Here is a 23,700-nt window from a genome sequence, read left to right as displayed (position 1 = left end):
GTGCTCATCTGTTTTGGTTTCCATGTGTGAATGCTTGTGTGTGAGACATGGTACATGCCTGTTTGTGACTGTGTGCTTATGTGCACCTGGAGGCTGGGGGAGGCCTGGAGCCGGTGTGAGGGGTGGGCGAGGGGTCCTGGGTGTGTCAGGGTGGGGTGCCTTCTCACTTGTGTTTCTGCTCCGGGAGCAGCGCCATGGGGCAAGCGTGGCTGGAAGATGTTCCACACCTTGCTTCGAGGGATGGTCCTCTACTTCCTGAAGGTACGAAGGGCGACCACATGCTGACGGGCAGGGTGGGACACGGGGAAAGGCCCAGACCGTTGGCATGGTGGGCACTCGTGAAAAATCTCTTTTCTGAGCCGTTGTGCCTTGTGGCAGGGAGAGGACCATGGCACCGAGGGGGAGAGTTTGGTGGGGCAGATGGTGGACGAGCCTGTGGGGGTGCATCACTCCCTGGCCTCCCCGGCCACCCACTACACCAAGAAGCCACACGTCTTCCAGCTGCGGACTGCCGACTGGCGCCTCTACCTCTTCCAGGCACCGTGAGTCTGGGGTGGACGATAAGCAGAAGGGCCCCAGCTTCCTGGCCCCTGAGCCCTGCTCACCCCTGGTGGCTGCCCGCCCGGCCCTGAGGGAGCTGCCATCGTGCCCAGCAGACCTTAGCTGCAGAGCTGGAAGGGGCCTGGGCTGCACACTGCCCAGGGCTTCCTGCTCCCCCGCCCTCCCCATGCCCACGTTGCAGCGTGTGTCTCTTCCTTGTAAGTCCAGATCGGCCTCCCAGTTCTGAACAGAGGATTCCAGGAAGTCATTAACATTATCTCTTTTTGTTGTTGTTTTGGCATTTGATACACAATCTGTTGCCTTCTGGGATTTTCCTCTTTGATGAAGGAGAAAACCCACCCGGGAGCTTAACCAGGGCGCTAGCAGCAGGGCTTCTGGCTTTTTGAGGCTGGAGTCCTGAGATGCTGGGCTGCTGTGAGAACACAGGAGCTGGGGGCGGGCAGAGGCGGCAGGACCTGCTCTGTGGCCCTGGGGACCCACGCCTCTCTGCCCTCAGCACCGCCAAGGAGATGAGTTCCTGGATCGCGCGCATCAACCTGGCCGCCGCCACGCATTCAGCACCGCCCTTCCCGGCCGCGGTGGGCTCCCAGCGCAGATTCGTGCGCCCCATCCTGCCCGTGGGCCCTGCCCAGAGCTCTCTGGTAGGCTCCGGAGGGGAGGGTGCAGCAGGGCGGGGCTGAGGGTTGAGGGTTGTGCACGGACTGGAAGACTAGAGTGGAGATGGGAGCGGCTGCGCACCAGGCCTGGGAGGGAGGAGGGGCTGCTGCAAACCTGGACGGGGAAGGGGTGTGGAGCTGCACACCTGGCTCTGGGAACTGAGGGGGTGGGGTGAGCTGTGCAGCTGGGCCCAGAAGGAGGGGGAGCTCTGGATTGCTTCTCTCACCGTCTCCTGCAACTAGGAGGAACAGCACCGATCCCACGAGAACTGTCTGGACGCTGCCTCCGACGACCTGCTGGATCTGCAGAGGAACTTACCAGAGCGGCGGGGCCGCAGCCGGGAGCTGGAGGAATACCGCCTGCGGAAGGAGTACCTGGAGCACGAGGTGAGCCGCCGGCTCACGCCCGCCCCCTGGTGGCCGCGTCCGACCCTGCAGCCTCCGCTCCCTTGTCGCCCCGGGCTGGCGAGGTGCTTGCGTGCGCATGTCTGCACGCGTGCTTGCGCCGGGTGCGTGTCCTTGTGTTCTGGGATCACAGATCAGCCGCTTATCTGAAACACTACTAGGGGACATTATATTTTTTAAATATTTTTTTTCCTAAGCGTATGTTTGGCTTTTCCTAACTTGAAGGAAGAAGTGTATTTTAGATTATTATTTCCCCGATATCCAGCTAATAATAATAGCTTGTATTACTTGCATGGATTATCTTTAAATTATCCAATAACTCCAGGGTAGGGGCTGTCATCTTCATTTTATAGATAAGGAAATTGAGGCATGGAGAGAGCAAATAACTTGCCCAAACCTGACAGTTTACATCCAGTCACAAGCAGTCTTAACGAAGAAATGACCTTTATTAGTCCTGTGATCCATCCAAAATGTTTTAACCTCCAACCCCCACCCCACCTGAATTCTGCTTTGGCCTGAGGTTGGTGCACATTCTAGGACCCAAGCGGCAAGTGTAGGTGAGGGGCAGTGTGACAACAGAGGGGTCAGAGGTGATCCAAAGGCAGAGACCAGAGAAGCCATCAGTGTTGCCTGGGCCCCTTGGCTACCGTCTCCTTTCCTGGCCACCCCTCTGGCTTTTTGTTGCGTTCCTGGCTGTGAGCACAGCGCTTCCAGGAGAGCCTGGGTGTGGCCAACAGGCCCGGGTCTGCCTGCAGACTTCCAGCCCCTCCCCGCCACTAATCCGCAGGATCCTGAGCAGCCACTGGCCCTCCCAGTCCTCCTTTTCCGCTTTGTAAGCTGGGACAGTGGGGTGTGCCCCACCCAACCTCCCAGACTGGGACCACGACCCCATGGGATGGAGGATGAGATAGCACTAAGCAAACGTATCTGGAGGTTCCAGTTACAGAGTCCTAAGGAGTGCTGAGCAGAGCTGGGCCGTCAGCATCACGCTCTCCAGACGCCGGTTGTCAAAGTGCTGTTCAGACTCTTCTGGGTTTCAATGCAGACGTGAGCCGTCTGTGTGCGGCACAGGTCTCAGCCTGGCGGGTCACGGATCTGCCAGTGTCTGGGAGATGTTGGTGCAGCACTCCATGGCGTTGGCTGTTCGAACAGGTCTGGGCTGGTTGGTGTTACTATGATACTGTCCAGATAATGGCAGGGCCCTAACGCTCCTGCTGTGGTCTGCAGAAGTTTTTATCACCATAGCTTCGTACACGTGTGAACTGTCTGTCCCTCGTGATTCCAGCCTCCTCCCCACCTGGATCCAGGTGGCGCTTAAGGGGAGGGTTCCTGTGTTTGCAGAAAACCCGCTATGAGATGTACGTGGAGCTGCTGGTGACTCGTCTGCACTGCCCGTCGGACGACCTGGACCTGTGGGAGGAGCAGCTGGGGAAGGAAGCTGGAGGCGCCCAGGAGCCCAAGCCCAGCCTGAAAAAGTCCCACTCCAGCCCATCGCTGCACCAGGACGAGGCCCCCACCACGGCCAAGGTGAAGCGCAACATCTCGGAGCGCAGGACGTACCGGAAGATCATCCCCAAGCGGAACCGCCATCAGCTGTGAAGCGCCCCTCACAGACCCTGGCCGCCTGCTCTGGGGCAGACCTGGGACCTGGGGTGAAAACCTGTGGGGAGCCCATTTCAGGGGCACCTCCCTGCTGGAGAACAGCCTGTCTCCCTCTCGAGCTTTCTGAATACTGCTCGCCCCGCCCCCCATGGTACGTCCTCAGCTGCCCCAGTCCTGGCCCCTCCCCAGGGAGGAGGGACGCCAAGGATCCGGCTCCACCGCCACAGTTTGTCCCATGTCACTCTTCACTCCTCAAAACCCAGAGTAGCCACTTTTCCTGGGCTCAGCACTTGCTCGTGAATCAGAGCTCGATGGCCCCTGAGCTTCCGGGAGAGAGCCTGGGGCAGCAGAGGCCTCTGGGAAGTCATGCCCTGGGGGTGCTCTTGCGCTGGGAATCAGGTGACCTGCTGGGAGCGGCCCTGGAAGACCCCCACTAGCTTCCTGGGACTGAGGGAGCCGGGTGGCCCAGGCCCTGCTCTGGGAGAGGGGCAGCTATCAGGGCGCAGGGCCTCGGCAGCAGGGGCGCAGGGCCTCGGCAGCAGGCAGGCAGGCGGCAGGGCTCTGTGAGGCTGACTCTGGGTCCTGCGCCTTTGTCTGTTCTTCCCTGTCGCGGGCCCTGCACCAGAGCCAGTGAGAGCGCCCCGCCTTCCGTGCCCAGTTGCTAATCATCAGAGCAGAGCCAATGGCCCCAAAGCGGTGGGGGCTCCAGAGCTCTAGGGAGCCCTGGACAAAGCGCCTTTGTGTCCCCAGAGTCAGGAAGGAGGTTCAGATCCCTGGGGAGGCTGAGGGTGAGAGGTGGTGACACATCCCCTTGGGCTCTCTTGGCAGGAGCTGCAGCTGAAAAGAGTTTGAGGGTCGTGGTGGGGGCCTGGACCCCCTCCCACATACCCCATCCCTTAGAGCTCCATTCCCCAGGACCACCAGGCCCCCTCTGGACCCCTGCCCGCCCTGGGAATTCCCCCTGAGCTGCTCTCTGGCTGCTTTCTGCTAGGCCTGTTCTCAGGCTGGGTGGGTTCCGGACACTCACGGACCTGCGGCTGTGCCTGTGGGAATGAGGCTGGGCAGGAGGAGCAGCCGCCATTGTCTCTGTTCAGCCAAGTGTGCCCACAGGCTGCCCGCCAAGAGGGGCCTCTCTGCTGCTCGCTCGCCACCCGCTGGCCGACACACTGCCTCTCCAGCCTTCCTGCTGGGCCTCCTCCTCCCATCCATGCTGTAAGCAGCCCTGTGGCCTGGAACTCACCCAAGTGGGGCTGGCCCGTGGGGGCCATGAGAGGGTTCTGACCAGGGCCTGGGCTGAGCCATGCACCCAATGGGTGTGCAATAAATACAGGCCAGTAAAGAGAGGTGCAGTGTGTGTGACGGGAGAGGGTTGGGCAGCTCTAGGCAGCTGGGGCCACCTGGAGTCTGTCAGGCTGTACCCCCTCTGTCCTGCAGGCATATGCATGTCTGCCAGTGTGCGTGTGTATGTGTCTGCATGCGTCTGTGTGTGCATGTGTGTCTGCATGTCTGTGTGCATGTGTCTGCGTGTCTGTGTGCATATGCATGTCTGTGTGCATGTGCGTCTGGTGTGTATGTGTGTCTGCATGCATATGTATGTGTGTCTGCGTGTACATGTGTGTCTGTATGTGTGCATGTGTATCTGTGTGTGGGTGTCTGCGTGTCTGCATGTGTGTAGAGCACTGTGTTTGTGTGAAGGAGTCACATTTACTGACTGTCACACTGGAGGAGACCTCTGAATCATTTATTCACCCACTCACTTGTTCATTTATTCATTTCATAAATAATATTGACCCCTTTTCATGGACCAGTGCCAAGGCACTCAAAACTGAATTGAACACATCCCTGACCTCCCCAGAGTTGACAGTTCTGCTCCCTGGTTCTCTGCTGTCGGCACAGAGACACTCATCTTGCTGTGGAGGTGAGCGGAAGACACCTTCCTACCTGCGCACAGGGTTTGGGTTCCGCGGGTTTAGCTCCGGGGCGTGGACGTGCAGTCCTAGGGCCCCGGGCCCTCTGATGTACAAGGCAGGTAACAGCTCGACAGTCACGTTACTGAGAGGGAAGCCTGGTTCCAGGTGGACGTGACTTGGCCCAGGACGGATGCTTCGGCTAGATGGCCTCGGATGAGTTATTTGACCTCACTGAACATGGACCCTTATTTCTAAAACAAGAATGAAAGGCAGAAGTTTGTCTGCATGTGTGTAGCACTTGATGCTTCTCTGCCCATGTAGAACGGGCACCTCCCTTCCACTTGGGCACACGAGGCCTGTGCAGCCCGGGGAGGGCGACCAGGCCCTGGCTGTGCTGCCAAGCCACACTGCCTGAGGCCTGGGGTGGAGGCTGGACTGTCGGGCTGCAGCTATGGCAGATGGCCACTGGAGGGCGGGCTTGCATCTTCCTGGCTCCTGGGCCCACTGATGGCAGGAAGTCAGTCTGCCCTGTCATCTCCAGAGCCAGCAGTGGCCCAGACCAGGTCTCTCATATCCAGACACGTCTCCACCTCACAAAGGGTAAGGACTTCGAGATCGTCCTGCAGATGAGAGGAAAAAAATGTCAGGAGCCTTATGGGGACAGCCTAGAGCTGCCCACAGAATTGTCCTAGGTGATCCACGGAAGAGAAAAGAAACCCAATCCTAGGTGTGGGGCAGGTCAGGCCCACAGGCCTACCTGTGCCCTTGCCTCCCCCCTCCTCCCCACGGGCCGTGGATTAGTCGGTCTCTGCAGGAGGGGAGGCGCAGGTCCTCCGAGAGGAGCTCGGCGTCTGTGGGGTGGTAGAAGGGTGTCTTCAGCTCCGCCTTCCCATCCAGGGCCCTGCACGGTCATGACTCAGGTGGGAACCCAGCCATAAACTCTTCCCGGTCTCTCAACGCCTCTGCGACCTGCCTTCCTGCTAAGGCATCGCTTGTCTGTCGTTTGCCAGGCACCAGGGAAGAATAAAAGGTCACTGCGGCCGTGGCCTGGGTCCTTTCCCCTGGGGCTCAGCATCAGATGGACACAGTGGAGTGTGTCGGGTTGGAAGGAGCTGGGCTGAGGGTGTGGGGAGGCTGGCTGAGCAGGGTACGAGGGCTGAGGCCAGATCATAACAGACCCCAGGAAGCCCAGGAGTGTCCTTTTCCAGCAGAGGAGGGACCTGTTCACGGCTTGGGGACAGCCGAGGAGCCTTGCTTTCATGACTGGAGGGAGTCAGGCCAATTGGCAGGGTCGGAATGCGGCCTGGAGATGCTCTGTGCTATTAGTCTGTGCTTCCGCAAGTCCGAAGCAAACAAATCCAAGGGGAAAGGAAGCCAGCGGCCTGGAGCCTGTGACAGGAGGGTCCTGCACCTGGCCCTCCTCCTGCCTTCCTCCCTGTCCCGCGTGCTTCCGGCTTCCCGAATGCTGCCCTCTGATGGCTCCTCCCACCACCTCTGCCAACACCTTCGCCTCCAGCTCTTCTGGGTGCCCGTGTCCCTCACCTCGCACGGTGGCTCACACCAATACCTGTCCCTTCCTTTTCCCTTCCCTGCTCACCATGAACCTGTCTTCCTCAGGGACCCTAGCTGGGTCCTTGGGCCTGATATCCCCCCCCTGCATCATCTCCCCTCGCAAACACCCTCAAGTGTGACCGTAACAAAGAAAAAGGTGGTCTCCCTCTGTCCCTCCCTCCCCTGGCTCCCGGCTCCCATCCTCCACTTGCAAATTGGCTTCTACCCCCACCCCCTAAAAGGCCACCACCCAAGAAGGGCCACTGAGGACCCTCAGTCATCAAGTCCCATGTCTTTTTCTTGGCCTTCATCCTCCTCCCCCTCAGTGACCTTTGGCCCGTCGGCCACACAACCTGTCTGACCTGTGCAGGCCATCGTGACAGGGCCGTGGCTGCAGGCCGGAGCCGACCGCCTGGGAGGGAGTCCTGGCTGTGCTCCCATCAGCTCCTCTATGAAGTGGGGTGACAACGCTGCTGACCTCACCGGCCCTCGGAGGGTTAGTGCCGTTCTGCACGTACACACCTGAGAACAATGCCCGACGCAGAAGGAAATCGGGCAGTTCAGCTATTAGTGCACGGCCTCACCGGCCTCACCTCGCGCGCCCGCCCCTCTGGGCTCTGGCGCCGTCTCTGACCCAGACCTGGGAGTCCGCTTTGAGGCTGGGCCTTTGCACACGCCTCCTCCTGCCTGGATGCTCAAGTCACACATCTCAGCTCAGATGGGCTTTATCAGGAAAGGACATTGACTGGCTTCAATAACTAGATGGTCTGTATCCAGGACCCCCTGGGCTCCATCACCCAGGCTTAGGAGGCAGGGGCAGCCTCCTGGTACCAAGATGGTCCAGCAGCTCCCAAGGCCCCCCTTCTGGGTGTGCATCTGGCACACTGACGATATCTGTTCTTTAGAGAATTTCTTTGAGCAGCCTGCCCTGGGCCATGGCCCACCTCGGAACCAATCACTAGGGTCAGGGGCTTCTGGTAATCAGAACCCATCTTCCGAGATGGGAGTGGCATGACTGGGGGCAAACCCCCCAAGAGATGGGCCCTGGGACCAGCTGAGGACAGACTCTGAGCCTACAGGGAGAGGAAAGAGGAGACGCCCGCCGTCACCTGCAGGAAGCCTTCTCTGAGCCTCCTCCCAGCTGTTCTCTGTCACACGGAATCCACAGATCCCCGGTTCCCCCTCTGGCCTCCCCTGCTGTCCCTGCTCTGTCCCAGAACATGCCCTCCCGGGGGCGGGGGCTCAGGCAGGCTGGCACCCACTGCATCCCCAGGACCCTGTCGAGGGCCTGACACCGAGGGTAGAAAACGAGAGCCTCAGCTTCACCCTCCCAAGCCCTTGCCCTCCAGGACTCCCTGCCCCTCCTCTGCTCTCCCTCCCAGCCCTGAACCCAGCCTTTCCACAGGGCCTGGTGCCTGCAGGGCCGGGGGAACTCGCCTCACCGGAGCCCTGCCCGTCTGCTCTGCATCCAGACCTGGAGCGCCAGCTGCCTGGGGGACGTGGTCCAGTACATCTCCCTGGGAAGGGCCAGTGTCTGTACAGAGGTCACTTATTATACCTCCGTCGGCACTCGGCTGTCTCCTCCCGACTCCCTGTTCGTAGGATTCTGCGGCGCTTTGCCCGGGGCTTTGGAAGACAGCACCCAGGACGGGGGAGAGGAGCCGGGCAGGCCTTCCCCTCGCCTCTGGCGTCAGGTAGACGCATCTGTTCTCTGAGCTCTTTGTCCCTCTCTGCTTTGACAGGGACGGGGTTGGGAGGGACATGACGGAGAAGCAGTGACTCCTTCCTCCCCAAATGAACCAGGTACGTGACTGAACAGCTCTTTCACCTGGACGCCGGGACTCACGGCCCGTGTCCAGCTCCGGGCCGCTCGGGCCGCCAGACCACCGGCCGCCGGTTTCCTGCGGTCCCGATGCTTTGTTTCTCCTTCGGACCCGACTCCCCGCGGCATGCATTTCCCGTGAGCTGTCTCGAACCCTCCGCAACAAGGTGGGGAATACATTAATATTTAAAATAAGATAAACAAAATGTCAGCGTGTGTGTACGTCTCAGGCTGGACATTCCTTAAGGGCAAGGACCATGTCTGTTTACATAGCACCTGGCACGGTGTCAGACTGGGGCTTAACAATGAACTCCGACGAAGACGAGAAGGAAGCTGCCCACATGGATCGAGGAGGTCTAGACACCTCCATCCAGCTGGGCCTCCACCAAACCCCCTGGGCCAGGGTACCCTTCCTCCTGCCGACCCGAATCCTCACCTGCTCCTGACCACCCAGGCTTCGTCCTGTCTTCCCTGCCCCGTCCCCACACCAACCTGGTCCTCGCCCACTCTGCTCTCTGAGGTGGGCCCCTTCCTCACCCAGACGCAGCAGGGCCACACTCACCCCGGGCTCCCCTGCCCACCTCCACCTGCTGCCCGGCCCCGCAGGCTCGTCCAGGGCCTGGCAGTATCTCAGGGAACAAGGAGATGCCAGAAGCTGAGCCGACAGAGGTGCTGTCCCCAAGCGTGCCTTGGCCCGAGGGCCTCCAGCCAGGTGGGGACCTGGCAGAGGGAGGGAGAGGATAAGCTGCTTCAAAACTCCAGACGCAGCAGTTAAAAGGAGGACAGAGGCAATGATCCTTCAAATTGCCACATCTGTATAATCTGCCTTTTATTTTCTGCTTCATGAAGTTTTATTTCCTATTATTTATTCACCTCCCCGCCCTCCCCTCCCCCACCCCAGCTCCTCCTTAGCGGGCGACATGCTCAGATGGGCCCTGAGCCTTAGCTGGGGTCTGGCCCACCCCCAGCTCCCTCCTGGGCCGGCTGCCGGAGAAGCCACCTGCTCCCTCCACCGCGTGGCAGCCTCGGGCCCTCCCACCATCCTCCAAGTAGAGCTGGAGGAAATGTGGGTGGAGGAAGGGATGGGGAGGTGAGGCCCGTCCCCAAGGCCTGTGCCGTCGTCACCACCCCTGGGCCGGAGCGATGGGGAAGAAGAGCTAAGGTCTAGAACTCACAGCCCGTGGGCCTCCACCTCCATGTGCCAGTCTCCCTTCCTGGGTTCCTTTCTCACCCTCCTACCCAGCACCCTCCTCCTCTCTTTCCTCCAGCTCCTTGGATCTGTGGTCAAATGACGGCTGGTCCCAGCCCCCTGAGGAGGGTGCTGTGGTGGGGAGAAGGGGGCCAGCCAAGAGCCTATAGGGAGGGCAGCTTCTGGTCTGTTTCAAGGCCGTGGACACCTCCTCCCCACGGGCTGGCTGCGAAAGGCAGCCGTTCGGAGAAAGGCCCAGCCTCAGTGCAGGCTGCTGCCCGATGCCCGGGCTGGGACCAGCCGCGGTGGCTGCAGGGCCGAGACGGTGTTTGGGAAAGACATGTACCTCTGGTGTCTTTTCGCTAACTGTCCCCCTCATCCCTCCCCGCGAGACAGAGACGCAGGAGAAAACCCTTTTGCGGGAAGAGTGTCTGACTTCAGGCGCAAGGTTCAGGCTCTGCGGTTGGTTCCTGGTGGCTGCCCTTTGGAGAGACAGGGATGGCAGCGGAGGGGGCGGAAGCGGCTTTGCAGGCGGCAGGCAGCGCGGGTCCCTCCTCCCTGCCCATCACTGCCTCCCCGCCTTGCTCTGCAGGTGATGTTACGAAAGTCTCATTTCTTTTTTTTAAATTTTTTTTCTTTATCGATTTTAGGGAGAGGGAGAGAGAGATAGAAACACTGATGAGAGAGAACTTCGATTGGCCACCTCCTGCATGCCCCCGCTGGGGATTTGGCCCACAGCCTGGGCATGTGCCCTGACTGGGAATGGTGCATGGGTTGATGCTCCACCACTGAGCCACACTGGCCAGGCCTGGAGATATTTCTTCTTCTTCTTCTTCTTTTTTATCCTCACTCGAGGACATTTTTTCGATATTTTGTTCAGATAGAGTGGGAGGGAGAGAGAGAGAGAGAGAGAGAGAAACATCGACGTGAAAGGGACACATCGAGTGGTTGCCACCCACACAACCCAACCAGGGCCGGATACAAACTGCAACTGAGGTACGTGCCCTTAGCAGGAACCGAACCCAGGTCCCTCCGGACCGCAGGCCGATGCTCTAACTGCTGAGCCAAACCGGCCAGGGCACGAAAGTCTCATTTCTAAGCTCCGAGGGTTTTTGTTTTGTTTTGTTTTCAGTTTCTTTTTCTGTGAGGCTGTAATCCAGTTGGACTCATCTTGTGTTTCTCTGGGTGCCTATCACAGGGCCCGGCACACAGTAGACAGTTTGCAAAAGTCTTCCGAATGAATGGACGTGACTCCCTGTGTCCAGCCTGTCTTCACTGGGGCCAGTGAGCTTGGGGTCTGCCCGGCCTGGAAGGCTTTGGACACTGGCTGCAGCTGAGGCCGGACCCCGGGGCCCTCACCCCCACCCCAAGCAGAGACTGGATTCCAAAGGCGCGAGCGTGGTTTGGCCTCTGGGTGAGCGGAAAGTTACCTGGGGATTGGGGAGAAGAGGGCTTCATACCTGAACCAGTCAGATGAAGCTGCATTGCCTTTCTCTGACCCAGGTGGCATCCTGGCCTGCGCTTGGCATTTCACAGCTGAGGAAGCACAGGGCCCCCAGCAGGCGTCCGTGGGGAGGGGGTGACGGGGTCCAGGCCCTGGCTCTTTAGCAGGAGGGATGGGAACAAAGGTGATGACAATAACTAACAGGCCCAGGGACCCCCACAGCTCGGTCCCGGGAAGGGCAGGGTTCCCGCCTCCTTTGTACCCCTTTCTCCTTCCCTTTGGTGGGGAGATGAGTTTCCATCCAGACCAAACTCCTGTCTCAGGGACTTTCTGTTCTGCTGCAGTCCTTGGGGACCGGGGGGGGGGGGGCTGGGCCTCTCATCTCCGGGTGGATGTGGGGAGACCAGTGCTGCCCTCTGGCGTCCAGGGCGGTAGGAGGCAGCCTGCGGGCGGTGGGAAGAGGTGAGCTCCTGGCTCGGGCTCCTAGCAAGGCCTTTGTTGTCAGTTAAGCTTGCTACCGGTGGCCCACCCCAAAAAGCAGACACGTAGAACGAGTAGATATGCATCTATACAGGCACGCGTCTCTCCTCCAGGCAGGTCTGGGCTCCAGGGCTGTGTCTATGGCGCCTGGCCGGCTCTCTGACAGGGAGGTGCCTTGGTGGGGGGGGAGGCGAGGAGTGGGGGTCTTGGGCACAGTGTGGGGGGTGTTGGCTCCAAGCTGGTGCCGGTTTGATTTATCCCTAATGAGTTCTCAGCACATGGCTGCTCCCAGCGCGCTCCAGGGGCCAGCGCGCTTCCCGCGGCCCAGCCTGCAGACAGCACCTCAGCCGCTGCTGGCTCAGAAAAGAGCCAATTTCCACACTGCACAGTCCGCTTCACTCGGGAAAATCGCATTTCCCTGGGAGGGCCGCGGGCCGCACCTCACCGCCCAGCCTGGCCGGCTGCCACGGGCGCAGATGGAGGCGCTGGGCCACCTCCCCCACCCTGCGCCCCACTTCCCACCCCGGGAGACCCGAGCCCTGGCTCCAATCTCCAGGACGCCTGTCCTCAGCTGGGACCTGGCCCCTCGCTGCCCGGAAAGAGGAGGAAGGATGCCGTCCACGGAGGGTGCTGGCCGGAGGGTCCGGCTCCCAGAGCCCCTTCCAGGGCGCAGGCCACCAGCTCCGTCCGAGGGCTCGGAGCCCAGAGCTGGGTTGAGGGCAGTGCGGCCTGTGCCACGGGAGTGGAGGGTGGGTCTCCACCACCCGGAGGTAACGGCCCCCATCCCCTGCAGTGTCCCCAGGCCCCTCAGCAGCAAGAGGAAGGGAAGAAGGAAGGAGAAGAACCAGAAGCCAGAGAGAAGGGTGGAGAGGGCGTCACCTGACCACATGCAGGGCCTCTGAACCCTCCCCAGCCTGGAGCCGCAAAGTCTCTTCATGGTGGCAGAAGGAACCATTGCTTGGGACCCAGCAGAAGAGGGAGGAACGGGGACCTAAACGAGGGAAAAGGAACAGAAGGAGGTGGGAGAGGTCACTTGGGGACCCCAGCTTTCACCGGAATCACAGCCGCAGTCAGCTCAGGGGGTCACTCCTGCCCGACGGTGACAACCTGGGGCCCAGGAGCGGCAGGCCTCCTCAGACAGACGTGCTTTGTGACCTAAAGGCTGGAGGGGGACGACCTGGAGCACGAGGGAGGGGACACGGGACCACCCCGCACTCCCCCTCGCCAAGCTGGGGGCCAGGAATCTGTCCCTCCCCACAGAGCAAAGCTGCCTGGGGCCTGCGCGGACGCCTGGCCGCATCCGCGCACCGAGGCCTTGGCTGAGGTGCAGATTCAGCCGCGGCCCAGCGCCTGGGGACGATTCCGAAAGGCCCTGGACTGGAGAGGGAAGTGGACGCAGACAAGTTTCAAGAGCAGAAAGACAGTCCTGCTCCGTGAAGGGCTGTCATGACTTCTGAGGGTGAGGGAGGACAGGGCATAGGGGGCAGCTGAGTGGCCGGTGAAGGAGGGACAGGACGGAGCCCCAGCGCTGGGGACAGCCCCCCCCCCCCAGCACCTGCCCCAGGACCAGGACACCAGGAGCGCCGCAGGGAGCCTCGGCGGGTGGGTGTGGGGAGGAGCAGGAGCAGCCCAGCTCTCAGCAGGCCCCTGCCCGGGGCTGCAGCAGCAACGCCCCTGCGTGAGCTTGTCCGAGGGTCGTGAGCTTGTCCGAGGGTCGTGTGTGGCCCGCAAGAAGGGGCAGGGCACTCGTGTTCCTCAGTAACAAGGGACAGCAGGAGTACTGGAGACTGAGGGGCGGGTTGGATCCAGCCTCGGCCTGGCCTTGGAGGCAGGTCTCCCAGCTGCCCCCTCCCCAGCCTCCACCCCACCTTAGAAGGATGAACTCTGCCCCACCTGGTGGGCCCAGGTAGGGTTCAAGCTGCTCTGTCTCCCACGGGACATGGGGCTGCCTGGCCCGCACGGGCCTCTGTGGGCTCCAGGTGCCTGGCCTGGCCCAGCTGGTGCGGGAGGGCAGGGGCCCTAGACGGAGGGCGAGCACGAGGGACCAGGGAGCAGCCTGTGAAGCAGAGCCCTGTCCACACAGGCCGTGAGGGGCTGTTCCGGGGGCGGGGGCAGGAGAGGCGGGGCCCGGGGGGCGTGCTGGGGGCGTGCCTCCGGCCATGCCGTCCTCCAGAGTCTCCTGCCAGCACGTGGCTCCAACAGGCCCTCAGAGAACCAGGGCCCGACCATCCAACCAGCCCCTTCCCGCCAAGCTGCGATGCTCCCACCCTCCGCGCCCGAGAGGGTGGCTTCCGGCTGGGCCTCTGCAGCCTCCTCCATCCTCCTTACCATCCCCCCAAATCCCTCTTACAGTGCCCTCAGGTGCCGCCCAGCTTCTCCCTGCAGCCCCCGGACCGTCTTCTCCCAGTGCGTCCGTGGCTGCGCGGCTCGACCGGGGCGAAAGTCTGCCTGCCACCAGCACCACTCTGAGCTGCCTCGGGGCGCTCGGGTCACTGCGGGAGCCCGGCGTGAACCCTGTTGCCACCACACAAGCACCGCCAGGTCCCTCTGACACTCAGGGCTGGAGAAGTCCAGCCAGGGCACCAGCGTTCTGACCGCTCTGTGGGCTCCCGGGGTGCATCTCACAGTGATTCTTGGGTGGCAGTTTGCGGTGGCCCCAGAACCAGGTGGGGGCTGCCTTGGGCCTCAGGAACGCAGAGTTTCAGGGTCATGAGGAGTCTCAGGTATATGGGGTTCGGTCCCACCTCCAGGCTCATAGCCGGTGGGAAGTCCTGTTATGTAAGGACCAGCCTGATCTCAGATCCCCTGGGAAGAGACAGGGACTGGTTCCCTCCACAGGAACATTCCCCAGACCTGTGGCTTCGTCGTCCTGGTGAGCACCCTTGGCCGCTCCTGTTTGTCGCCTCTGCCCTCCCATCCTTGGGCCCTGGATGCCCGACCTGACTGCTGCCCAGCGGTCAGATCCGGCACACAGCCCTGCCCTTGCCCAGCAGCCACTGCAGGCTCGTGTGGACAGCACCCTGCTGGGGACAGAACCCTTGCACCCACCATGGTATGTACCCCCTTGTTCTCCAACATTTCTCAGGAAGGGGTTGTCCTGCAGGCTCCCTCCGCCCTCTGGCACTGCCATCCTGCATCTAGGACCCTCTGGCAGCCAGGCGGGGCCCCGAGGTGTTGGGTGAAAGTGTTGGACTTACGCTAAGAGCACCTGACTGAAGCCACTGGCTCCCCCCAGGAGCTCATGTTTTCTGAGCCTCAGTTTGCCCCCAGGTGGAACGGGCTGACCCAGCCTCAGGATGTGAGCCCCACAGTGTGCCCCGCACAGCAGAGCCCAGGCCCGGCTTCTCACTTCGCTCCTCCCAGGCCGCAGGGTCCCGGCTGCGCCTGTGGACGGCCGTTCCCGGCGCGGCTCCCCCTCAGAGCTGGAGGCGAAGCGTGGGACAGGCGGCCGCCTGCTGCGACCACGCCAGCGAGGGCAGAGCGCCAAGTCGGGGCTCCTGCGCACTGGACGGCACGTACACCCCAGATCCCAAAGTGAGCGCACTGTCCACTGGGCCGGAGGCTCTCTGGACAAGCCCAGCCCGGGGCCTCCTCCCCAGTCAACCCGAAGTCGGAAACGGAATAATGGTTTATTGAGTTGAGTGGCAATGGCGGTGGTCTTTATAAAAGAAAGAAGCAATGGGGAAAGCCAACATGGCAGGGAGACAATGCACGGAGAGGCCGCAGTCTGGGTGGACAGAGGGAGCCGGGCCAACCACAGCTGCATTTCAGTCAGGCCTGGGGGCAGGAGCGGCAGGTGCCAAGGGCGGGTGGCAGCAGGCCGCCGGGGGCGCGGGCGGCTGGGCCGAGGCAGGGCACTTGGGGAAGTCCGTCTCCAGCTGAGAGAGGCTGGTCTCTGGGACGAGGCGGGAGAAGCTGGTGCGCTGGGACATCGCGGCAGCAGGCAGAAGGAAGGCCCCTGACCGCCGGGTGGAGCTTGTGGTTGACTGGACCCAGCCCCTGGCCAAGAGGGAGGTGCAGGAGGAGCCGGGCAGGCTGGGTCAAGAAGGTGGACAGCAGGAGCCTCAACTCTGGGGCAGCTCAGTGGAGTGAGCCTCAGGGTGGCTGTGGGGACAGCCTTTGCACCGGCTGTGACTCGTGGGCTGGACAGAAGTGCTAACAACCCAGGACCGCTCGAGTGTGTGGACGGTGGAGCCACAGCGGAGCCACGGCGGAGCCCTGGGCCCCGGAGCCACGGCGGGCCCTGACGCCATCCCCTCCAGCTCTCCGCCGCTCCTCGCTCTCCACATCTCTCCAGTGCGGTGTCTTCGGGTGGGGTGTCCCTCCCTGGGACCCCGCCTCACTGAGGAATCCAGGAGGACAGTCTGGCCTTCTGCAAAGTCATCCTGTCTGTCATGGTCCATTAGGTCCACCACACAGGAGTGTGACCTGCGCGGCTGGACTTGTGGTTATTTTCATGTAATAAATAAAGATTCCTTTCTGTGACTCTCCGGGGCCTGTCCCAGACCCCGTCCTGCTGCTCCTCGCTCCCACTGTCCCCATGGCGACTACAGGTGGTCAAAGGCCGTGGCGGTGGTGGGCGGCGCGCTCGGCCTCGATGTGGAACTGTAATAATAGGGGGAACCTGGACACGTCAGAAAAATAACAGCACAGTCGGTCAGGAGGGGAAATTGCACCACAGCCTCCCTGGCCTCTGCTAACCTTTAAGACACGCAGGTTAATCATTCACCCCCCAGCCTATCTGATCATCAAAGATTAACTCCTCTCCAGCCCGTTTCCTCCTCCTCTGACCTCACCTTTGAGTTTCTGGCCAGAATGAAACGGTGGCTTCTTGTCCCTCCCCCCGTGAATACTCTGACCTTCGACGCCCTTGTTTTAGACAGAGAGCGACAGGGAGTAGTTACATCTGGAACCCCAAGAACCAGGCACACGGTGGGGGTCACCAGGGTCTCCGCAGCTTTGCCCAAACTGTGTGAGGTCGCAGAATTCCCAAACCAGGGATTACAGTTCTGCCTGGGCGATGGGGACGGTGCATCTGTGGGCCCACACAGGGCAAGCTCTGCAGGGGGCCCGGCCCGCCCCCACTCAGCACCCTCAGCTTTCTGGCTGAGCTGAACAGAAAGGCGGAGTGGAAGCCAGCTGGCAAACCCTCCAGCCACTCTGGATGTAGGAGGCAAGGGAGGAGAGGGGTCTCGGGGCGGAGGGGCCTGCCGGGCCTGCGACGGGGCCGTGGGGTGGGCCGCCCTTGCACCCCTGCCTCTCTCTGGCCCAGGCTGGTTCGAGGTCATCACTCAGGGACACTTCTCTACGCAGCCCAGGCCCCAGGGCGAGCGGTGCCGAGCAGCCCCAGGCCGCTCTCTGGACCTGGACTGAAGGCTGTCCCCATCTCAAGCCAACTTCCAGGCCAGTGGGGGACCGGAGCACCTCTGTGTAGGGTTTTGCTGCTGCCCAGGAGCACTTGTGAGCCGCTTCGACGGCTCGTGTGGGCAACAGGACGGCGCCCGGTGCCATCGGCTTGCTGCCTGGCAGGGGCAGGGCCCCCTGCGTGCACCCCATCGAGGTCTGCTGCTGCTGGACTGGCAGCCCTGAGGCGGACATCCGCTCTGAGACTTCTTAATCTCCCCTGGCCTTCCCAAGCCTGGCGCTGGGTCCTACTCCAAAGGCAGAGCTCACGGGGTGGCCCTGGGCAGCAGAAGAGACTGGTGCAGCGAGGTCTGCCTTCTGCCCTCTTCCCCACACAACCTGGTCACAGCCTGGCACACCGCCTTCCTGCTCGAATTATGAGTAACGCCCGTCTCCCCGCCGCATCTGACCCAGGTCTGAGCCCTCTTTGGCCCAGCCCTGCCCGCGCCCGCCCTGCCCGCGAAGGCCTGGGCAGCCCAGAGGGACTCACTCAGCAAGCTGGAGTTGGGGAAGCGCCAGGCTTCGCTGTAGGAGGAGTAGGGGGTGTGGCCGTAGGCATTGCCGGAGTACTCGCTTCCTGTTGGGGCACACAGGTGAGAGGTGAGGTGCAGCACTTCCGGGGCGGGCACAGCTGGGGCCAGGGCAGGACTGTGGGAGCGCAGGAGGCCCCTCCCTTGGGGCCCCTCAGTCAGCGCCATTTCAAGCGCTGTCTTTTCCCCCAGGTCTGGAGGCCCTGCCCTGACCAGCTGTCCCTCACGGGAACTGCAGTAGCCGGGTGTTCCTATTATGCCCATTTCCAGATGAAGAACTAGGGCCTAGAGATTTGTTCACCCAGCCAGGGTTTAGCGGAGCTGGGGAGCCGCTTCTAACCAATTCTACTACTGCCCAGACCTTCTGTGGAGGGGCTGCTCCAAGAGGGGTCCATGGGGAGAGGGAGGGAGGAAAAAAGCAAGAAAGATAGGAAGGAAGGAAGGAAGGAAGGAAGGAAGGAAGGAAGGAAGGAAGGAAGGAAGGAAGGAAGGAGGGAGGGAGGGAGGGGGGAGCTAAGAAATGATCTAATCCAACTGTCATGTCCCAAATGGAAAACCTGCTGTCCAGAGAGGAAAAGACATGAGCCCACAGCCACAGGTGCGATGAGCTGACATTGGAACCAGCCCCAGCTCCTGCCCCAGCTCTGCCTGGCAGCCTACAGTGTGAATGGCCCTGCTGACTGCAGGCGCAGCCCGTCCCCCTGGTTCACTGTGCGCCCAGAGGAAGCCAGTTCAGTGCTGGCCACAGAGCCAGAGCCCCATGCTCGCCCGCCCCGCCCAGTGCCAACAGCGGGCTCCGGGGACCAGGAAGAGAGGTGGGAAAGCGATGCTGCCCTCTCCTTTGGTCGCTCGCTCATGCATCCACTCACTCCCTCGGTCTCCACTTAATGAACTCGAGTCTGCGCAGCACCTCTCTGCCTCAGTTCTGGGGAGGCTGCAGTAGGGACAGGACTCAGAAGGTGGTGCAGCGTCCGCCCAGCCCAGGGCTGTCTGTGTCCCTGCGCCGGCGAAAGGCCAGCCGTCCTCTCTGCTCTGCATCCCAGCCCCTCCCCCTTGCAAGGACTTGGCCCTGTAATGGGTCCCTTCCCCTTTCTGCTCCATAGATGCTCCCTCCTAATTCACCACTCCCTTCAGCCCACAAACATGCTCTGTTATCATCTCTTAAAAATCCTCTTCCGACCCCATCTCTCTCCAGCTCCCAGCCCCTCTCTCTGCTGCATAGGCTCTGCCTTCACTTCCTCACTCCCCTCCAATCAGTGAACTCGCACAGCCTCACTGCCTCTACCCGGTCGTCCCAGCGGTCCCTTCTGTGTCCACCACTCCTTAAACTCTGCCGACCTGGACTCGCCCACCAACCCCCCTCTGTGGGTGTCCCGACCACTGGCCTCTCCACCTCCCTCTCCTGGTCCCCCCTGCGAGAACTCTAACGTCGAAGAGCGCCAGGGCGTGATGAGTGAGCCTTTGTGAATTGCCAGCCCCGTCTCTTTCCCGTGATCTTGGCATTAAATACCAGTTCTGAACCACGGTGGAAATGTACGCCCTCGTCAGGATGGTCTGCTGACTCCAGACATACGTCATCATGCCTACTGACTTACTCAGACGGGTACCTAGGCGATGTCTCCACCCCAATCAGGCCCAACAGAACTCCTGATTTCTACCCGCCACAACCTCTACCTTTTCCTCTCCTCTTCTCCCCATGGGCCCATGCCCCACCATCCATGCAGCTTCCCAAGCCCCAAACCTAGGGTTCTCCCTTGTGTTATTGGTGTGAGAACCGCCACGACCAATTCAGCAGCAAGGGTTGCTGGCTCTGCCACCAGCAAGTGGAGTCGATCGTTTCTTAGTGTTCTCCTCGGTGTCTCTCCTGCCCTCCTTCACTGCTGCCTCCCCAGCCCAAGGCCACTGTGTGAACTACTCCAATGCTCCCCCAACTGGTCTCTGCCCTGCCTCGTGGACCTGCCTAAACCAGTTTTCCCGGCAGCCTGAGCACTCTTACAATTTGACCCAATCCACTGCCCATCTCATGGCACAGTCCTTTCCCTGCTCACTCACACCCTCTTCCCGCTTGCAACCCAGTAAACGAATTCCTGGCACAGGGCCTTTGCACTCGCTGTCTGTTCTTTGGGTGGGGGATGGTCTGCCTCAGTTTGTTACTGGGCTGACCACTTTGAACACCTTCTCAGAGACGCTTCCCTGATCACCCGATCTAAAGTGGCATATCCTTCCCTGGCCCTGTATCACATCGTCCCATCGCCTTCTTACAGCACTCACAGCTATCTAAAATCATCTTGTCTGTTCATTCGTTGACTTGTTTACTGTCCTTTTCCTCTATTATTAGGTTGTAAACTCCTTAAAAAGAGGGGCCTATCTTGTTCCCTGTTATAACCCCAGCATCCTGTGCCATAGAACCTCAACCAATATTTGTTAAGTGAAAAAGTCGTGGATGAATGGATGGATGGAGAAATGGAAGAATGGATAGAAGAAAGAAAGCATGGATGGATGAATAGATGGATGGATGGAAGGATGGATGGATGGAAGAATGAAAGCACAGATGGATGAATAGATGGGTGGATGGAAGGAGGAATGGATGGAAGGATGGATGGATGGAAGGATGAAAGCATGGATGGATGAATTGATGGATGGAAGGAGGAATGGATGGAAGGAAGGATGGATGGAAGGATGGAAGGAAGAATGGATGGATGGAAGAATACATAGGAGAATGAAAGAAAGACTAAGAAGATGCATGTCTGAATGGGAAAGTGTGTGTAAAGATGAATGGAAGGAAAGATAGATGGATGGATGGATCAAACTATCTCTGGAGCTGCTGGTTCAGCTCCAGAACAGGTGTGAGCATCATTAACTGTGTTAATGGAGCAGGGACAACAACCACAGTTAGGAAGCAACACAAGAGAAACCTGCGCCCTGTCTTGCCCTGTGCTGCTCCCGTGGCTGGTGTCATTGTCCCTGGCCTGGCAGGAGGCAGTGCGGAGGGCTTGACCAAGCCCTGGGTTTGAAATCAAAATACCTGCTTTTGAACAACTCAGCCACTTAGTATGGTTATAACCCTGAGCACACACTTTGCTTTTCTACGTGTGTTTTCGTATCTTCATACAATAGGATAATACCAGCTTCCCGGGCTCATGGTAAGAATAAATGAGAAATAAGTTATAGCTATGAGTGGCCAGGCACACGGAGTGCAGAATAAATTATCTTTTCCTTTTTTCCACAGCTGATTGAAGACTGTCATTAACGTGCCTTACTTGAAGCATTTGTTATTTATGCAGGACATAGTAGGTGCTTAATAAAGGTTTATCGATTTAAAGGGCACAAATCCTCATTGTCATGGGGAGATTGTGGCCACTGATAAGAAAAGAAAAAATACTTTTTCTTAAAAAAAAATCCTTAAGAATGCACCCGCACCGTGGAGTTCCCAGGGAGCAGGTGGAATGATTACTGAGCACTGCATTTTCTGAAAACTGGATTTGTAACTTCTGGGAGCCAGTCCCGCGCAACGCAAGGCCCCTGCCTTCTGCAACCCACTTCAGTGGATGCTGTGGTTGTGCTATTTTTTTTTGTCCACAACACCCACGCAGGATGAGGTCTTTCTGGAAACAACCTGGGGGCCTTTGATGAGAGGACCAAACCTTCCAGCTCCCTCCCAGGTCAGACTCTGGGCCCCAGGAGCCCCTGCCCGGGGCACGCCCCGGGATGATTCATAATTCCAAGAGAAGCCCTGGCTTTCTGTTTCTCCCTCCCCTCCAAGCAGGGGGCAGGGAGGTGCAGAGGTTGGAAGGGGGATGGGGGAGCCGACTGGAGCCTGGGATTTTGATTGAGAGGCCCCATTATCCACACTCTTAAAAAAATAACCGAATCTTTTCCTTTTTTATCTTGACCAATCTCATTTCACGCTCCAGAAGAGGAAGGGAGGGAGGGAGCGAGCTGGGGCCAGGAGGGAGAGGGGAGTGAGTATTCTGTATTTTCAACGCTGCATTAAGCACATCGCCACGGTAACCAGGCAGCAACAAGTGCCAGCTCAGCGGGTTCCCAGGGAGCAGGGAGCCCCCCCTCCCCTCCCTTCCCTCTGCCCAGGAGAGCCCAGCCCCTGCCTCACACAGGGCACGAGAGTGGGTGGCAGGGCCCGTGGGGAGGAAAGCAGGCCTGGGTGGAGGCACCTAGTCCGGGGCTGGCACGGGGGTCAGAGCACCTGATCCAGCCCCTTCCAAGCTCCAGGTCCTCAGGCCTCTGGGAGTGGGAAGGGTTCGATTTTACCCTTCCCATCCTTCACACATGGCTCCTACGAGAGGCACTTCCCGAGACTCTCCTTGTCCTCCTCACTTATCCAGACCCTGACACCTGGGTCACCACTGGGTGATGACCACTCTGGTAGACACAGAAACCCAAATGACTGGCAGGCAGAATCCCAGGGCAGTCCAATGACGGTGGAGAACTGCCCCCAGCCCATCTCACACTCGGCAGCCCCTTTGGAGTATCTAGAACGCGGGTCCTGCCCATGCAGGGTTGAGTGAGTGTGGGGTGTGCAGGGGGCTGTATTTCAACCGTCATCATCATCATCATCATCATCATCACCTACACCATTCATGTTCAGATGTTACAAAAGGTAAATTGAAATTTCCCAGTTAAATGACCGGGAGACCATGGTTTACTTAGAGTCTGGGCTTCCGGTTAGCGGCCGGCGTTTTGCAGCCCCGCCAGGGCTCCCTGAATGGACGGGAGCCGGGGCAGAGCTCAGACCTGAACACCGGTCTGCCTCACCGTGGATGCCTCTTCACCACGACGGGTGATGTGGGAGCATCTGGGAAGAAGGAAGCTGATCTGGGAGAGTTAAGGAGCCAGGACTGCACTGCAGGGTCTCCTCCAGACATTCAAAGAGATGCACCCTTTGGTCCATCCTCCAGCGCCCTCCGGGAAGTCTATGCCTGGGACATACCCTTCCCCTTGCTCCGCCTTTGGCCAACAATTCCTCTTGGCAATGCCGCCCCCTGTGCAGCCCGTCCCCTTACCTGCCACCATGCCTGCGATGGCAGAAGAAGCATAGCTGCCCTGTCCACTGGTGGGGATGTGGGGTGGGTATCCGGGCAGCGTAGGCCCCACCATCTCTCGCCCTGGAAAACACAGCAAGGAGTCATCAGTTGGGCCAGAGGAGGCCCCTGTATTTATTGTCTTGCTTCCGGGAGGATCAGCTGGCCTCCCCCCTGCCACGCCCCCTCTCCCTGCCTCTCCTCTGCAGCCCACAGGCTCCGCAGGGATGGGCGCTCCGCTGCCGTGGCGGTCCCGACTCTTCCCCGTGCTCGGTGATGTTGTTCACGTGACTCTTGTTTATCCATAAGCTGTCATGGTACTGGCAGGAGGCTGGGGGCTATGTCTTCGGGGTCCTCATTACCCCCACAGCATCCAGCATAGCAGTGGGCACAGCCGCCCTAAATACATCTGTTAGAGGTCGCGGGACCCAGGGTCCACACCCTTTCGGCTCTGAGCAGAACCAGGAACAAGGCCCTGTGTGGGGTGGCACAGGTGTCGTCTGCTGGTCCACTACTGTGCATTTGGGACCCGCGCGGACATTGCTAATCAGCCACTGCTCTTTTACCACTGAGAGACGGGAGGGGGTCCTCCTCCTCCTCCTGCCTGATAGATGGGTACAACTGGGCAGAGTTACAGGGGACAGGAAACCTCCTGGCTCTGCCCAAGCTGGAAAGGAGACTCGGGCTGAGGGCTTAGCATTTACTCGTGACCGTGAGTCCCGCACCTGAAAAACGGTTTTCAGAAAACCAGCACCATCTCCTTGTTAGTCTATATCTGTGGGCAAGGTCCCTGCCCTGGCGACGCTGAGGCAGCTCCCCGAGACCCCAGTTGCCCTGGTCCACCTGGCTCCTACACTGGGAAGTCGAGCCATACCATTTTGGAGACCTCATCTGACCCCGTGAGTTTCTCTCCATCTGCACCTCATGCCAACACACACCAGGCCCCTCTGCCCACTGCCCCTCCTTGTGCCCTGCAGGCCCAGGGCCGACGCCCTCATCAAGGATCCTTGGCAAGGTCTGCCCAGGTTATGACCACTGTCCCGGCGTATTTATTACTCATGCCCATTTCACTCTCCAAATGCCCCAGTTTGAAGGATGAATTATTTGG

At 60.1% G+C, this 23,700-nt stretch overlaps 2 protein-coding genes across 4 annotated transcripts in view; one reads left to right on the top strand and one right to left on the bottom strand.

Moving 5' to 3' along the window:
- PSD4 (pleckstrin and Sec7 domain containing 4) overlaps positions 1-4,749 on the top strand; it is a 32,292-nt gene extending 27,543 nt beyond the window's left edge. For all 3 annotated transcript variants that reach the window (XM_036262533.1, XM_036262532.1, XM_036262534.1), the window contains 5 exons: positions 191-261; positions 379-542; positions 1,058-1,202; positions 1,461-1,604; positions 2,964-4,749. In XM_036262533.1, coding sequence (XP_036118426.1) covers positions 191-261; positions 379-542; positions 1,058-1,202; positions 1,461-1,604; positions 2,964-3,221 — 782 coding nt within the window. In that variant the 3' untranslated portion in view covers positions 3,222-4,749. The remainder of the gene's footprint in view (positions 1-190; positions 262-378; positions 543-1,057; positions 1,203-1,460; positions 1,605-2,963) is intronic.
- An 11,418-nt stretch (positions 4,750-16,167) lies between these two features.
- The window catches only part of PAX8 (paired box 8), a 73,843-nt gene continuing 66,310 nt past the window's right edge, over positions 16,168-23,700 (bottom strand). The window contains exons 10-12 of the mRNA XM_036262442.1: positions 22,575-22,676; positions 17,514-17,600; positions 16,168-16,244 (exon numbers count right to left, since the gene is read on the bottom strand). Of these exons, the coding sequence (XP_036118335.1) occupies positions 16,168-16,244; positions 17,514-17,600; positions 22,575-22,676 (266 nt within the window). The remainder of the gene's footprint in view (positions 16,245-17,513; positions 17,601-22,574; positions 22,677-23,700) is intronic.

The sequence above is a fragment of the Molossus molossus genome, unplaced genomic scaffold (assembly GCF_014108415.1).
Source record: "Molossus molossus isolate mMolMol1 unplaced genomic scaffold, mMolMol1.p scaffold_m16_p_15, whole genome shotgun sequence".
Lineage (NCBI taxonomy): Eukaryota > Metazoa > Chordata > Mammalia > Chiroptera > Molossidae > Molossus > Molossus molossus.
This window is presented reverse-complemented; position numbering and strand designations above follow the sequence as displayed.